Source organism: Oryctolagus cuniculus, chromosome 1 (assembly GCF_964237555.1).
Source record: "Oryctolagus cuniculus chromosome 1, mOryCun1.1, whole genome shotgun sequence".
In the NCBI taxonomy this organism is placed as follows: Eukaryota; Metazoa; Chordata; class Mammalia; order Lagomorpha; family Leporidae; genus Oryctolagus; species Oryctolagus cuniculus.
The window spans coordinates 139805962-139820692 of record NC_091432.1 but is presented as its reverse complement, the minus strand read 5'-3'; the positions used below and the strand labels follow the sequence as shown (position 1 = coordinate 139820692).

At 52.2% G+C, this 14731-nt stretch overlaps 1 protein-coding gene across 2 annotated transcripts; it reads left to right on the top strand.

The window, feature by feature from the left end:
- The first annotated feature begins 255 nt into the window (after positions 1 to 255).
- On the top strand, positions 256 to 14421 carry NFIL3 (nuclear factor, interleukin 3 regulated). 2 transcript variants are annotated; one of them, XM_051847335.2, is made up of 3 exons: positions 261 to 394; positions 1538 to 1957; positions 12543 to 14421. In XM_051847335.2, the coding sequence occupies exon 3, from the start codon at positions 12716 to 12718 to the stop codon at positions 14117 to 14119; it is 1404 nt and encodes a 467-aa protein (XP_051703295.2). In that variant the 5' UTR covers positions 261 to 394; positions 1538 to 1957; positions 12543 to 12715; the 3' UTR covers positions 14120 to 14421. The 2 variants fall into 2 exon arrangements, with proteins under 2 accessions (XP_051703289.2, XP_051703295.2); XM_051847329.2 differs by lacking the exon at positions 1538 to 1957 and having other exon boundaries at positions 256 to 394.
- The last annotated feature ends 310 nt before the right edge of the window (positions 14422 to 14731 follow it).

The window sequence follows — 14731 nt, the reverse complement described above, 5'->3', positions numbered from 1 at the left end:
GCCGCGGCGGAGTGCAGAGGGGGCGGGGCCGCGGAGAGCCCGCCCCCCCGGCCCGCCCCTGCCGGCCGCGGCCATTGGCGGCGGGCCGGGGGCGGGTGCGGGCGCGGCGATTGGGGCTGCGGCCGCCCGTCACGGCGGGGCTGGCGGGCGGCGACGTAGCGCGGCGCTCGGAACTGACCTACTAACACACATCTCTCGGCGCGGCCACGGCGCCCGCGGACCCGGCGCGCCCGCCCGCCTCCCGCGCCGCGCCCTCTCCGCCGCCGCCCGCCGCCCGCCGCGGCCCCGGAGGCCCGGCCCGGAGCCGCGAGCCCCGGCGCCGCCAGCCCGGCTCCCGATCTCCCCTTTCTTTCTCCTCGCCGCCCCGGTGCGCCGGCCCGGGAGCAGGAACACGGTAAGCGCTCCGCCCACCGCCGGCCGGGGGGCCCCGCGCCCGCTCCCCGCCCGCTCCCGGGGCGCGCGGCCGGGCTGGCGCGGGGCGTGGGGGTGCGGGCCGAAGGGTGCGCGGGGCTCGCCGGCGGCGGCGAGCGTGCGCGGGCCGCTCGTTACATAAACTTTTGCTGCCTCGGTCGGGATGGGACTCCCGCCCGAAGGTGGCTGCTTTGATTGCAGCGCGCTGGCGCCGCCGGCACGTAGTCCTGCCTGGGGTGCGCTCTCTGCCGCGGTTGCATAACGTCTCCCGATTTCGGGAAAATTGCTGTTTTGGTGGGGAAGCGGCGCCGGGGTGGTTGCGCCCCCCCCCCCCCCGCCCTGCGAGCGGGAAGGTGCGCCCTGGTCTCCGGCGCCTGGCCCCTCCGCGGGGCCGGGGGCGGAGAGGACAGGGCTGAGGAACGGGGAGCAGTCTGGCTCTGCGTGTTGGGGACGCGCGCTGGGAGCGCGAGCGGTGACGGCATCCGGAGAATGCCTGTGTCAGGCGCTGTGTGTGCCCAGACGTCTCCCAGCCCGTGTGTCGTCAGCGTGTTTTACAAGCCCTCGGGAAGGTTGTGGGATTTGTCCTCGCGTGCGTTGCGTAATCTGCCCACGGCGCAGCGCCGGCAGGGTGGTGGGGAGCTGCGCGCGTGTGCGTGTGCCGCGGTGTGGTCGCGGTCGCGCGGCGCTGAGCCCCGGGGCGCTGTTTACATCCACGCGAGGTGTCCCCCACGGCCCTGCGGAACGTCGGAGGCAGCTGGGGCTTGGATTCGGGGCTCGGGGTCCCCCCCCCCCGAGAGATTCCGAGCCGTTGTTTTGAAATCTGGGGCGAATGCATTGTGACGTCTGCCTCCCCCTACCCACCCCCCTGATCCAAAGAAATGCGCTGCCTCTTAGTAGCCCCCGTTCGCCCGGGGTCGCCGCGGCTGTTTCCGACGCGACAAGACAGCGCACATAATAGTTTCCTGGAAATGTTGCATTATGTAACTGCCGGATTTGCTGGCATCGAGCGTAGAAAGAGGGAGCTAATTACGCGATTTTATAATCTCGCTACAAAGAAACTAGGGCAATCTCAGCCTGGAAAAATGTCACTGTAACAGTTCTTTTTTTTTTTTTTTTTTCCCTCAAGGATATTTTCAACAGGAAAGTCGACAGCCCTATAAGCGCCGAGTCTGCGCAGCAGGCGGCCGAATGCGTGTCTTTTTTGCCCTAAATGAAATGTGCGTTCTTCTAAATTTAGCGCCATCGCGTTTGAACAATTGCGGCCTCGCGGAGCTATTCCTGGTGTTTTCTCCGGGGCTGCGTGCACATCCAAGTTCAAGGCCGCCTGCTGTAGTTTCACGGCGCACGCCCTCGGAGACCTTTGATAAGGCTGTATTTTTAGGAAGGCATTTCGCTGCGCCTCCCTCTAGCTGGAGGACACTTGGGGAGCCGCCGGCCCCCGGCCCCGGCGTTCGTAAATACCACCAGCTAAGGAGGTCAGAAGTGTGTGTTTCCCGTCGTGTGCTCGCCCCCCCGGCCGGATGTGATTTATGGGGAACAGATATAGGTTAGTGGATTGTGTTTCTGTCCGGATACCCTAGTTTCACTTGGGCGCTGAGCACGCAGAGCGCCCTGGAGTCCCCACCTAGTGCCATTGCGAGTGCCTCTATGCATGTGCCAGTGTGTCCATGAGCAGGTTTACACACACGCACACCCACTGAACATTTAAATAATTAAAGCGCGTGGTTATTTGTAAGGGGTAGTGGGGCCTTATTATAGCGATTCGCAGCCGGAACACGTTACGTTGTCCCAATCACAACTGCGGTGGCTCTCGGAGAAGCTGGCGGCTCGCTTTAGTCCTCTCGCCCACCCCCCACGCCCACCTCCCCACGCCCACCCCCCAGCCTCCAGCCCGGGTGAGAGCCCTGGCCTCTAGGGGCCGCGTGGCGCCACCTTCCGACCGCGTCCTCGCGTGGCGCGTCCCGGCGCCCCTCCCTCCGCCCCGCGGGGGTCTTCGGGCAGCCGAGGCTACCGACGCCGGCCCCGCGGGGCTCCCCTGGTGCGGGTGAGCGGGCGGGGACGGCGGCTCGAGACCGGGAAGCGTCTCTGGGCGGCGGCCGAACGGGGACCGCTCGGTGGCCGGCGCGCCTCCCCGCCCCCTCCCCACATTCCTTTGTTCTGGCGCGGGGGGTCCTCACGGCGCCGAGGCCCCGCTGCGCCGCCCACCCGGCGGGAGGCGGGTCTCGGGGAGGCGCGGCGTGCCGGTGTGCTCGCGGGTAGCCCAGGCCGCGGGCGCGGGGGCGCGGAGGGGCCGCCCGGGCGTCTCGGCGACGCGCTTCCCGGGGGGCAGACGCGCAGGCCTGATGCACGCGTGTGGCACGGCGAGGTTCCGAGACCCGCGCACACCTTTGTTCCCCAAGGTCCTCGGTGCGTTTCAGGGCCAGCACGTCCCCATTCCTGGAGCCGAGAGGACCCTAGGGAACACGCAGAGACCGCAGAGGGTGGGGGGTGGGGTGCTCCGGGATTTGTGGGGCTGGAAGGGCAGCCTCGGTTTGGCAGTGGCCACTGGAGCTGAATGGGGGGGGGGGGGGAGGTGGACATGGTGGTTCCTTTTTTTTTTTTTTAAACCTTCTGTTTCTATGGGCAAAGGATAGTTCAGAATAAAACCAAATCGGAACACCCATGGAGACGCTCCTGTAACAACTGCAGTGGAGTACTTTGGTGCCAGGGGTAACAGCGCATGGCTGGCAAGTGGCTCTCCGTGGAGGACCGGCTGAGGCTGGGCCCACACCCTTGGGACCTTGGCCGAGACCCTCTCCCAGAGACCTCAGGAAGGTTGGGGGAAATGCACTTAAAAGATAAGTTTGTTGAACTTTAAAATCCACGCGTAGTAGTCACCTGCGTTCTCTGCCTAAATTGCTGGGCAGTATTTTAGCAGTAAGGATTGGTGTTGGAATTAAGCCTGCGGAAATCATTTCTTGAGGTTTTTTGTTTTGTTTTGTTTTGTTTTGTTTTTTTCCTACTGATGACTTTTTTCAGAAAACTGTTTGCCCTGGTGTTCCGGGTTGATGGCTGTTTGAAGGGAAGGCAGAGCCTTGGACCTCCCAGCTCAATGGGTTACTGACTTGGGGACTGTGTGCAGGGGCAAGAGCTTAGCACTCCCCTATAGCTTCTGTCCACCGAGTTCTCCCACCCGCACCACACCCTGTGGGCTGAGATGAGCAGCAACTGGGGAGTCCCCCTTATGCCCCAGGGATGAACCAGATATGCGGCCTCGGTAGAAAACGAAGGCCAAGCAGGGTGACACTGTGGACGTGGGACCCTCTGCCTAAGAGCAGAAATGGGACAGCAGCAGGTGCTTCCTGCAGAATCATGCTCACCAGTGCCTTGATGCACAAGTGAGAGTGGGTGAATGTTAGACACTGAGCCCATCTGTGCCAGGTACCCTCCTCCCCATTTCACAGAGGAGGAGATGAGAACCTGACCCGAGGCCCAGGTGCCCTGGACTGAAATCCAGGTAGGCTCCCTGCTTCTGACAGTGCCGCGCCCCCCCCCCCCTTCCTTCCTGTCCCTTTAATGAGCATGAGTGCAAGCTCACTGGTTTTTGAAACAATTTCCTTTGCTGCTGTGAGGGCTTATCTTGGCGAAGTGCAATTATAACAACACTGATGCAACAGCCTGAAAATTAAAACCCCTTCTGAGAGCCCTTTCACACGTTGAGCAATGCGCCTGACTCACTGGGCCGAGTGGAGTTTTCGACTTGACCTTGCCTTGGTCATTAGAGTCAGTTCCGAGATGTAAATATGATTGCAGCAGGGGTGGAAAAGGTGCCGTCATAGTGGCTAGGCTGTGTTTTTAACCCCAGTTAAAAAATCACACATACTTCATTATTTCCATTGTAATCCAGATGGCATTGCTGCTCTTAGAAGCACACTTGGGATTCAATTCAAAACCCAACAGAAACAATGTCATTGAAGTTTCCTTTAATATTCAGTTCTTGTTTTCCAGAGGTATGCCTGCATTTCACCGGGCAGGCGCATTGTTTGGTATCCTGTTATTTTTTCTCAATTATACTTCAGTTGATTTTTATCCAGATCGGGCCGGTTGTGTGAGAATGTCGAAAGATGTTGACCTTTGATCACAGGCATTACATAAGAGCTTTTCAGTTTCAAAATGAATTTTTATTACCACTACCCCCAATTATCTCTCACATTTTCTTGCAAATATCTTTCCTGTAGCTAAAGCACACATACACACACACACACACACACACACACACACACAACTGCTTCTCATCTGGTTTTAATTAGAGAGCACAAGCTTGTTTTTAAGTTGAGTAAGGGTTTACTGGATGCCATTCGTTTCTACCCTGTGCCATGAGGACCAGGCTTCATGGGAGTCCGGGACAGTAACAAGCCATTCAATGATCAGAACTGCAGTGTCTTTTATTAACTTTCAGGAGATCTTAGACTATGGTGAAGTAGCCTGCAAGCAAACACTAAAAGCAAGACATGTTTTTAAAATCTCCTCTTAAGCATCAGACCTCTAAGGTAAATGACATCTGCAGTTCTGTGCTGACAGGGAAGTCACAAGGCAGAGTGGGGGGAACAGGACCACCCCCTAAGATCACATCAGGAGCCCTCTCGGCCATGCTCCCACCCCTGAGCCCATGTCACTGCACCGTGTCACGTGTGTCACCCGTTGCAGAGTGTCCCATAGCCAGGGGACTGTGTGACTGTTACTGTCCCTTAAGGTCAATTATCTTGTCGCCACATTTCAAGAATATTAATGGTCGCCATGTTAAGGTTGCTGTGAATTTTTACAAATAACGTTTCTGCCACTGCTGTCTTCGTTGATCAGGCCACGCAGCTGCTAGTTTGCAAGTGTTTGTGCTTCCTCTGTGCCCGCTTTAGAACAATCTTATTGTGCCTTGGGTTGCAAACACTGGCCTCTTAGACGAGAACATCAAGTTAGACTGTTCCGTGTTTCAACTACTTCCATGACATCAATGCTGTAATAAAATACAGTGCTGTCATCATGTTTATTAGTTTCAGATCCAGTTTTCAGCTAGTTCTTTGTTGAACTCAAAATATTTTCACTTATAATGAACTTGATCGGGTTTGGACACATTTGTTTACAGATGCACCCGAAGAGAAAAAGTAGGTCAGCATATTGCTTATGATAGGGTGACTTCTGGCACAGGGTGTGTGTGTGTGTGTGTGTGTGTGTGTGTGGTGAATTGCTACTTTATCTCTGCTTTTAAGTATTAGGTTTGTTCTTACCCAAGGATAGGAATAAAGCATTTCATTGATGCAAAAGGCAATAGGTTTTACCCACAGGAAGAAAAAGGAGGTTAACATCTTGTTGGTATTCATAATTTAAAAGTAGAAAGAGCTGTGAATGGCTTCATTTTATTTTTTTTTCTTTTTCATGAAAATGACACCTCAGAAAAAAACAAGTGCCTGGTTTACAGTTTACAGTTACAGAAAGCTGGTTTACAGTTTAACATAACTTAGGTCTATGTTTACGTGGAAAGCAGTGTTTTTCTTTGTTACCTAAGCTGTCCTCTTAAGAAAGTAAACAATATAAGAGCACACCAGAAATCTTGTCTTAAAAAAGATTTAAAAGATAAATTGATGTTAGTGCAAAAAATTTTTTATGTCCCTGCATAGGAGAGATCTTCAGAAAGTTCGTGGAAAATACATATTATGAAAAACAGTGGCAAGCACCGCGGCTCACTAGGCTAATCGTCCGCCTGCCGCCCCGGTACTCCGGGTTCTAGTCCCGGTTGGGGCACCGGTTCTTTGCTCCTTCTCCAGTCCAGCTCTCTGCTGTGGTCCGGGAATGCAGTGGAGAATGGCCCAAGTGCTTGGGCCCTGTACCCGCATGGGAGACCAGGAGAAGCACCTGGCTCCTGGCTTTGGATCGGCACAGTGCACCAACAGTAACAGCCATTTGAGGGGTGAACCAATGGAAAACGAAGACCTTTCTCTCTGTCTCTCTTACTGTCTAACTCTGCCTGTCAAAAAGTAAAAGAAAAGAAAAACGGTACGGATTTCAAAATCTTTGCACTAAAATAAACATCTTTTCATTCCATTTCCCGTGAACTTTTTGAAGTACTCTCATACATTCAGAGAGTCAAGGGAAAATGAGATATTTCAATAAAAATCCAACTCATTGCACACAGGAAGGAGTGGCTCATCTTGTTGACAGAAGCTTAAAATCAAACCATGCAATAGAAACAGATTTGCAATAAAGTCCTTTTAAGGGGTAATAACAGTTTTCTCATAGTAGATTTTATTGTCTAAATTATTAGTGAGGTCTTAGATCCCTGAGACAGAATGTTTGTTGTCTTCTGTTTTTTTGCGCAAAGGGCTTGGATTGCCCAACACTGTGTCTGTGGCAGATCAGGTGGAGAACAGGGAAGACTTATGGCCCCAGAATCACCATCGCATGTAACAAGCAACCGCCTGAACCACAAACATGATCCCCATGTTAGCTTGTGAAGTTGTTTTCTTTTGGAGATGTTTTTCCAAGTCAAATCTTATTTTTAATTAAAAGCAGTATTTAGGTCATCCAGAGTTATTTAGGTCAATAAACTATTAAAAAAAAATCTGGGTTTTTAAAAGCTCATTTCTGCCTTGTAGCCGTAGTGTGAGAAACTCCAGGAAGGCAGCAGGTAGTGATGGCACCTGCCCGCGAGCTGTGGCAAAACACATCAGCTGGCACGTGATGACTCTGGCTGGTGAATTTCTCTTTTTTATTTGTGTTTTGAAGAAAGAGTCATAGCATCTTAATGGGTGTAATGAAGTTAATCGTGCTGAATATGCTAACATCATGGAATTGGCATTTAGTGTCAATTATTCACCAAAAGGGAAACATAAGCAGTGACTAATGTAGCTCAGCATTAACTGTTGGTTTGAAAGGATGACGCACAGGTGAGGTCATCGTTAATCACAGGAGAAAATATCGGGGCTTGAAATGAGGTCGTCAGGTTCGCGTAGGCGCTGATGCTCTGAGAAGACCCTGCAAGCCCCCTTGGCACTGCTGTCATGGCAGCTTCTGGCTGAGGGACCTCAGCAGGGGCCAGAGCGCCTCTCGGCTTTCACCTGCTGTGTGTGATCTTGAGAAAGTCGCTCGGATTCTGACTTCTCTGACTTGTTGCTGTGGGAGGTGGGAAGGTCAGAGACACACCTGGCACACACACACACACACACATGCTGAAAACGGATTCACTTTTGGTTTTGTTTTAAAAAAAAAAAAAATTGCAGCCCGGGCCGCGGCTCACTAGGCTAATCCTCCGCCTTGCGGCACCGGCACACTGGGTTCTAGTCCCGGTCGGGGCGCCGGATTCTGTCCGGTTGCCCCTCTTCCAGGCCAGCTCTCTGCTGTGGCCCAGGAGTGCAGTGGAGGATGGCCCAAGTGCTTGGGCCCTGCACCCCATGGGAGACCAGGATAAGCACCTGACTCCTGCCATTGGGTCAGCGCGGTGCACCAGCCGCGACGGCCATTGGAGGGTGAACCAACGGCAAAAGAAAGACCTTTCTCTCTGTCTCTCTCTCTCTCTCACTGTCCACTCTGCCTGTCAAAAAAAAAAAAAAATTGCCGATAGCGAAGTCCATAGCTATTGTGTTTCTTTTCTTCTGTTTATCCAAACATTAATCGGATTTCCAAGAGATTAAAATTCTAGCAGAACTATGAAAATTACTAAAATGTCTTCACATACTGGGCAGGATGTGAAACAACTGTAAAGATGGTGGAAGAAGGTTCTAGATGGTATGTCTGCTGGCTTATGGAAGTTAGGTGGCACTTCCAAGTGCCTTCCTGCCCCCAAAGGACCAAGGCAAATGAGTGTGTGTGGCTCAGAGAAGGGACCATGTTGCCGGGATACCCACAGCCCTGGCTGCCGTGCAGGAAGGGATTCGGCTGGGCCAGGATCTTAGCTCTGCCACTTAATGAGCTGTGCGACGCTGGGCAAGTCACTTCACGTCTCTGAGTCCTAGTTCTCTCATCTGAAAATGGTTATTGTGAAAGTCAATGAAATAAAGCAGGTCACCCCCACACACCCCCCACACACATACTCAAACTGCTTGTTGCATAGTGTTTGATAAATGGCACCTGTTGGGATTGTTTTGTTATTATCACTGTACCAAGCACAAGAGCAGTGTGGCTGGCAGGGAGTGACGTGTGCCCAGGCCACATGCTGGTGGCACTCTGTGCAGGGGTACAGTTCCCACCGCACCCTCGAGGTCCGGCAGTCTGGGGAGTCTGACTTCTCTCTCCTTTTTATAAGCCCCCCGGGTCCAGTTCAGTACCCAGCACACAGCAGTGGGTCTCCATACTTGAATAAACCAAAATAGTAGTTCTCTCCCTCTCTCCCTGTGTTTAAAATATTTGCTATCGAATTCACCCAATACTGTATCTCCCCCTTGTCTAGTTCCCCCATAATCCATCATGGCCCAAAAATCTTTTTTTTTTTTTTTAAGATTTATTTTCTTTATTTGAAAGAGTTACAGAGAGAGGCAAAGCCAGAGAGAGAGAGAGGTCTTCCATCTGCTGGTCCATTCCTCAAATGACTGCAATGGCCAGAGCTGAACTGATCTGAAGCCAGGAGCCAGGACATGGGTGCAGGGGACCAAGGACTTGGGCCATTTTCTACTGCTTTATCAGGCCATAGCAGAGAGCTGGATTGGAAGTGGAGCAGCCGGGACTCGAACTGGCATCCATATGGGATGACGGTGCTGCAGGCTGGGTTTTAATCCTCTGTGCCACTGCACCGGCCCCTAAAAATATTACTTTAATGCAGTAAAGCATGAGGATATTTTAGAGAGCAAGAGACCACAATCATATAACTTTTGTTACACTCTATTGATGTTCTATTTTATTACTAGTTATTGTTGCTAATCTGTTACTGTACTTAATTTGTAAGGTAAACTTTATCATAAGGATGCATGTATAAGGAAGAACAGCCTCCAAGGTTTGGTGCTGTCTGCAAGCATCTACTGGGGGTCTTGGAACACATCCCCCAGGGGTAAGGCAGGGAGGCAGCTGAATATTGAATGAAAAATAAAGCGGTGGGGCAATTTTCTGGGTACAAAACTGTCTAAGGTAAATGGGTGGCTATTAATCAAATGCCAAGCACCTAATATCTCCAGTTCGTGGCCAGAAGCATCCACAGATATTTTAATTTCCTCTCTGAAGTCATTTGCAGTGTAGTTGGGTACAAAAGATAAACACAGAGGAAGACACACAATGTATGAAGTCAGCGCCTCTCCCCATGTTATCTCACCATGCTGATAAACTGTGTTCGACACTGCAAGGCTATTTGATAAATCATAATACAGAAAGTATCCTAAGATAGTATGTGGTGATTTGCTGATTGAGTTGTAGAGACAGTGACTGTGTCCCGATGAGAGAAGCACGAGGGGTTCTGGGGACACACACAGACACTCCCTGATAGGAAGAAACAGATGCAAAAGAAGCGAGGTTTTCTGCGGGCTGTAGTGCAGGGGTAATGGAGCGGACACGGCATGCGCAGGCACCTGGAGGCAAAGGGTTTAAGAAACTGTGAGACGAATGGGCTGATTTTAGTTCAGTGGAAGCAAGGTTGTCCCGTGTATGAGGCGTGGCGATGGCTGCCTGCCCTTACCTGCCCCAATACATACCTGTGCGAAGTGCATACCTCACTGGATGTGGAATGAAATCACAAAACGCTGAGGAAGCGTAACTAGCACAGGGTGAGTGGAACTCTTGAAAAGCCTAACTTCTTAAGCGAGGCAGTGTTTGCGAAATACAGGGTTTCTTTGGAGGTTCTTGTTTCATCGTGTTAAAGACATAAGAAAATTCAAGGAGCACAAAGATTCTCACCTTAAGAAAATATCCAGAATAAGAGTGTGCAGGGCACCAGAGGGTGTTTATATAAAACTGAACATGTTGAAAAGCAGTACCTGAAAATAGAAAGGCACCTTGGCAAAGGCCAGGCCCCTTGTCATCCCTTCTCTGGAATTCCTCACACTGTGCCCCGCTACTCATTCTACTCTAGGGAGTGACAGAACACAGCCTGTAACAGGTGCAACCAACCCATTCCATAAGTAGAGAGAAAAATGGGTTTTCATGTTAGAAGGCAAAACCTGAAAATGATAGGGAATATGAAAATGCACGGGTTTCAAAGTTTTTTGGCACCAAAATAAACTTACCTTTTGATTCCATTTTCCTCGAACTTTTTGAAGCACCCTCATAGGCTCATGCATCTGAGTGATCAATAGAAAGATTCCTTTTCTACAACCTCACCGCCTGCCGGGTCCCACTCTCTGCCTTCATTTCCCTTTAAAGTCTCATTATCAAAAAGCAAACAGAAACTTGGAATTAATCACCACACATTTCTGTAGGTTGTGACTGGCTGTTCCCTGAACCATGTTGGCTCTGTTTAATGGACAAAAACTTGGCATGAAACCTTATTCCTTATGATCCTGACATTATTACATCATCCCTCCTATTCCTTCTGGAAGAGACAAAAGCAATGAGCAGGCCTTTCCCATTGATAAAATTAAACTCCATTTCATTAGTCATTATACAGCTATGCATAAGAAAGAGGCAGTGACATAAAACAAAAACATTCAATCTTCTTAATATGGCAGGATAGAGCCACACTGCCCAGAGTGCTGAACCAACAGTTGTTGTACCACATCCACTTTATGAAAACTATCACCAACTGGAATATCACACAGCCAGCTGCCAGAGTCTAGAAACACAGATCCAGAACCATGAGAAGACTGTTACTAGAATGTAACGTGGCTTGATCATCTCATGTCAAAGCAAATGTCAGGGCAGATTCCTACTGCGAATATTCACCCGTGGGAGCGCTGGTTGATTCTATTTTGAGTTCTCGTGTATTATTTGACATGAACGAGTAAAACTGGAGGAACTTCTTTCCGTAATTATATTGTCTTGATTTAAAATAATTTTAAGTTTCATGAGTATACCTTAAGAATAAAAGCCTAAAATAAATAAATAAATAAGTAAACTCCTCAAATGGTGTCTTTGTTTAAGTCCAAAGCCACCATGTAATTGGCATTATTAAGACAGTGTCCAGAGCCACAGAAAGCTTGGTGGATGCTTCCACCTTGTGTGGTGAATCAAGGTGAGGAAGCAAGACAAGCAGCCTTGCTAACCTCATCAGCACAGGTGCTGCTTCCTGCAGAATTCGCTACATCCAGGTGCAGAGGGCCACCTGCAGGATTTCACTAGGGTGGAAGCCCACCAGGCAGTCAGAGATGTGATGGGCAGGTTTCCGTCCACATTAAGGTGCGGGTTCAAACGGACAGCAACTCAGGTGTTAGTGCAGCTTTTTATCTCCATTTTTGTAGAAATAAAAAATTTAGCTCCATTTGTGCTTTATTCCATACCTTGACTGCGAAATTTGTTTGCTGGTATTAAAGAAGGTTGGTATTGGTAGGAAAGATTCCTTGTAAGAAGCAGGCATGTTTGGGGCCGGCATGGTGATGCCGTTGGTTAAGCTACCACTTGCATCTTGCATTGCTGGCATGGCATCTCAGAGCGCTGGTTTGAGCTCTGCTCCCCACCCAGCGCCTTGCTAATGGGCCTGGGAAAGCAGCGAAGGACGGCCTAAGTCCTTGGGCCCTGCTACCCGTGTGGGAGAACATGGGAGTCCCAGCTTCCTGGCCTCCTCCTGGCCCAGCCTCAGCTGTTGGAGCCCTTTGGGGGAGTGAACCAGAGGAGGGAAGGTTGTGCCCCCTCTCTCTCTCCCTCTGTCACTCTGCCTTTCAAATAAATAAAATAAATCTTAAAAGAAGGAAGCATAGTTTGGCCGTGATAGAAATGTTCCCTGAGATTGTTCTGGAACATCACAATATGGAAGTCCTGCGCAGGGAGACCCACCAGCCGGCGGCCATCTGCCCCTTCCTTCCTAGTCGTGGCCCTTGTGCCTTCCTCCTCACCACAGCCTCTGCTTCTCCCCCAAGGCCTTGGCTGCCCTCCTCACTCTCCTGGACGGTGCCGGGCCTGCCCGTGGGTCTCCCGGGTTATCTGTCCCCGCAGGCTTCCCAACTTGGGTCCTCCCTGGCCGGCTGAGATTACACCCTGGCTGCGCTTTGCCTGTCCGAGGAGTAACCGTACCTTTCTGTGCATTGCAGATCACCCAGAAGTCTCTCGGCGTCCCCCAGGCGAGCCCCCACCCCCACCCCCCGACCGACGGACCCCCCGGGAACACGAGGACGGCGCTGGATGGCTTTTAAGCCCCCGTCTCCAGGGAGCCTGAGCACACTGGGGGAGTAACCGCCGCGTGCCGACGGTGAGGCAGCCTTGGATGCAGCTAAGGACAATGCAGACCATCAAGAAGGAGCAGGCATCCCTGGACCCCAGCGGCCCCGGGGACAAGATGATGGCGCTTCACCCCGCCACGCTGACCGAAGTGCCTTCGGAGGAGTTGGCCGCCGGCGAGGAGCTGCTGCTGGGCGAAGGCAGCGTGGGCAAGAGCAAGTCGTCGGCGTGCCGGCGGAAGCGCGAGTTTATTCCCGACGACAAGAAGGATGCCATGTACTGGGAGAAGAGGCGCAAGAACAACGAGGCGGCCAAGAGGTCCCGCGAGAAGCGGCGGCTCAACGACCTGGTCTTGGAGAACAAGCTCATCGCGCTGGGCGAGGAGAACGCCACGCTGAAGGCCGAGCTGCTGTCGCTGAAGCTCAAGTTCGGCCTCATCAGCGCCGCGGCGTACGCGCAGGAGATCCAGAAGCTGAGCAGTTCCAGCGCCGTGTATTTTCAGGAGTACGCGGCCGCCAAGGCCGGCGCGAGCGCCTTTGCAGAGGAGCAGGACCCCGCGGGGGCAGCGGTGGCGGCGGCGGCGGCGGCAGCAGCAGGTGCAGGCAGCTGCATCTCGGTCATCAAACACTCCCCGCAGAGCTCGCTGTCCGACCTGTCGGAGGCGTCCCCCGGGGAGCACACGCAGGGCAGCCCCGCGCCGCAGGACAAGTTCCAGGCCATCAAGCAAGAGCCCGTGGAACTCGAAAGCTACGCCCGTGAGCCCCGGGACGACCGGGGCCCCTACGCCGTGTCCATCTTCCAGAACTACATGGGGGGCTCGTTCCCCGGCTACTCCCCTCCGCTGCTGCAGGCCAACCGCTCCTCTAGTAACTCCCCGCGGACGTCCGAGACCGACGACGGCGTGGTGGGGAAGGCGTCCGACGGCGAGGACGAGCAGCAGGTGCCCAAGGGCCCCATCCACTCCCCGGTGGAGCTCCCGCGAGTGCACGCGGCCATGGTCAAGGTCCCCGAGGTGAACTCCGCGCTGCCACACAAGCTGCGCATCAAAGCCAAAGCCATGCAGATCAAAGTGGAAGCCTTGGACAACGACTTCGAGGCCGCGCACAAACTGTCCTCACCCGTGGACGTGGCACCCAGAAGACACTTGGACCTGGACAAGCACGCGGCCCCGGGCGTGGTGCATTCCTCCGCTCTCACTCCTTTCTCGGTGCAGGTGACAAACATCCAGGATTGGTCTCTCAAAGCCGAGCACTGGCACCCGAAAGAACTGAGCGGCAAAACCCAGAACGGTTTCAAGACAGAAGTGGTGGAAATTAAAGACGATGGCTATAAGGTCTCGGACCCAGAGAATTTGTACCTGAAGCAGGGCATAGCAAACTTATCCGCAGAGGTTGTCTCGCTCAAGAGACTTATAGCGGCACAGCCCATCTCGGCTTCAGACTCTCGGTAAGCGGCTGCCAAGGAGGAGCGGGGCGCCGCGGGGGCGACCTCGCGGGCAGTAGCCCCGTACGTTTTTGTATTATGCCGAGTCTCCACTGGACCTGTGATGTCATTTCACTGTAACGTGCACATGTTGTCTGTCTGGTGTCTCTTCTGTGCACACACCATGATGAAGATTAGATTGTGTTCCCGCTCTGCCTTGTGTATAGACGGTCCATACAAAGGCTGTATATATTGAACATTATTTTTGTTGTTCTGTTATAAAGCGTGGAAGTTACCGGTTTCAATAAAGGATTGGTGACAAACACAAAACTTCTGCACTGTTGCATTTGGTTTATGGGAAAGGAAAAGCAATTTGAAGTGACAAAAAAAAAAAAAAAGTGCTAAAGTGGCCTGCTTTTGACTTGTGTAGGATAGGGGAATTTTCTTCCCAAAAGGACAAGTGGGGTAAGTTCAGCAGGTGACTAGTTTTTGCAGGCTACGAAAACCTTTAAAGTCTTCTAATGAGAGGAGAAAAACCTAGCAGTAAATTTTCTTGCATTTGAGACTAGTTGACAGAATCACTATTTTTTAAAAGTTTTCTCAGTTATTTTAAGTAGAGAAATTTAAGTTGTTCGGTGTC

Bases quoted from the DNA above. Each gene is read 5' to 3' on its own strand.
- NFIL3 (XM_051847329.2), top strand. From the start codon at position 12,716: ATGCAGCTAAGGACAATGCAGACCATCAAGAAGGAGCAGGCATCCCTG.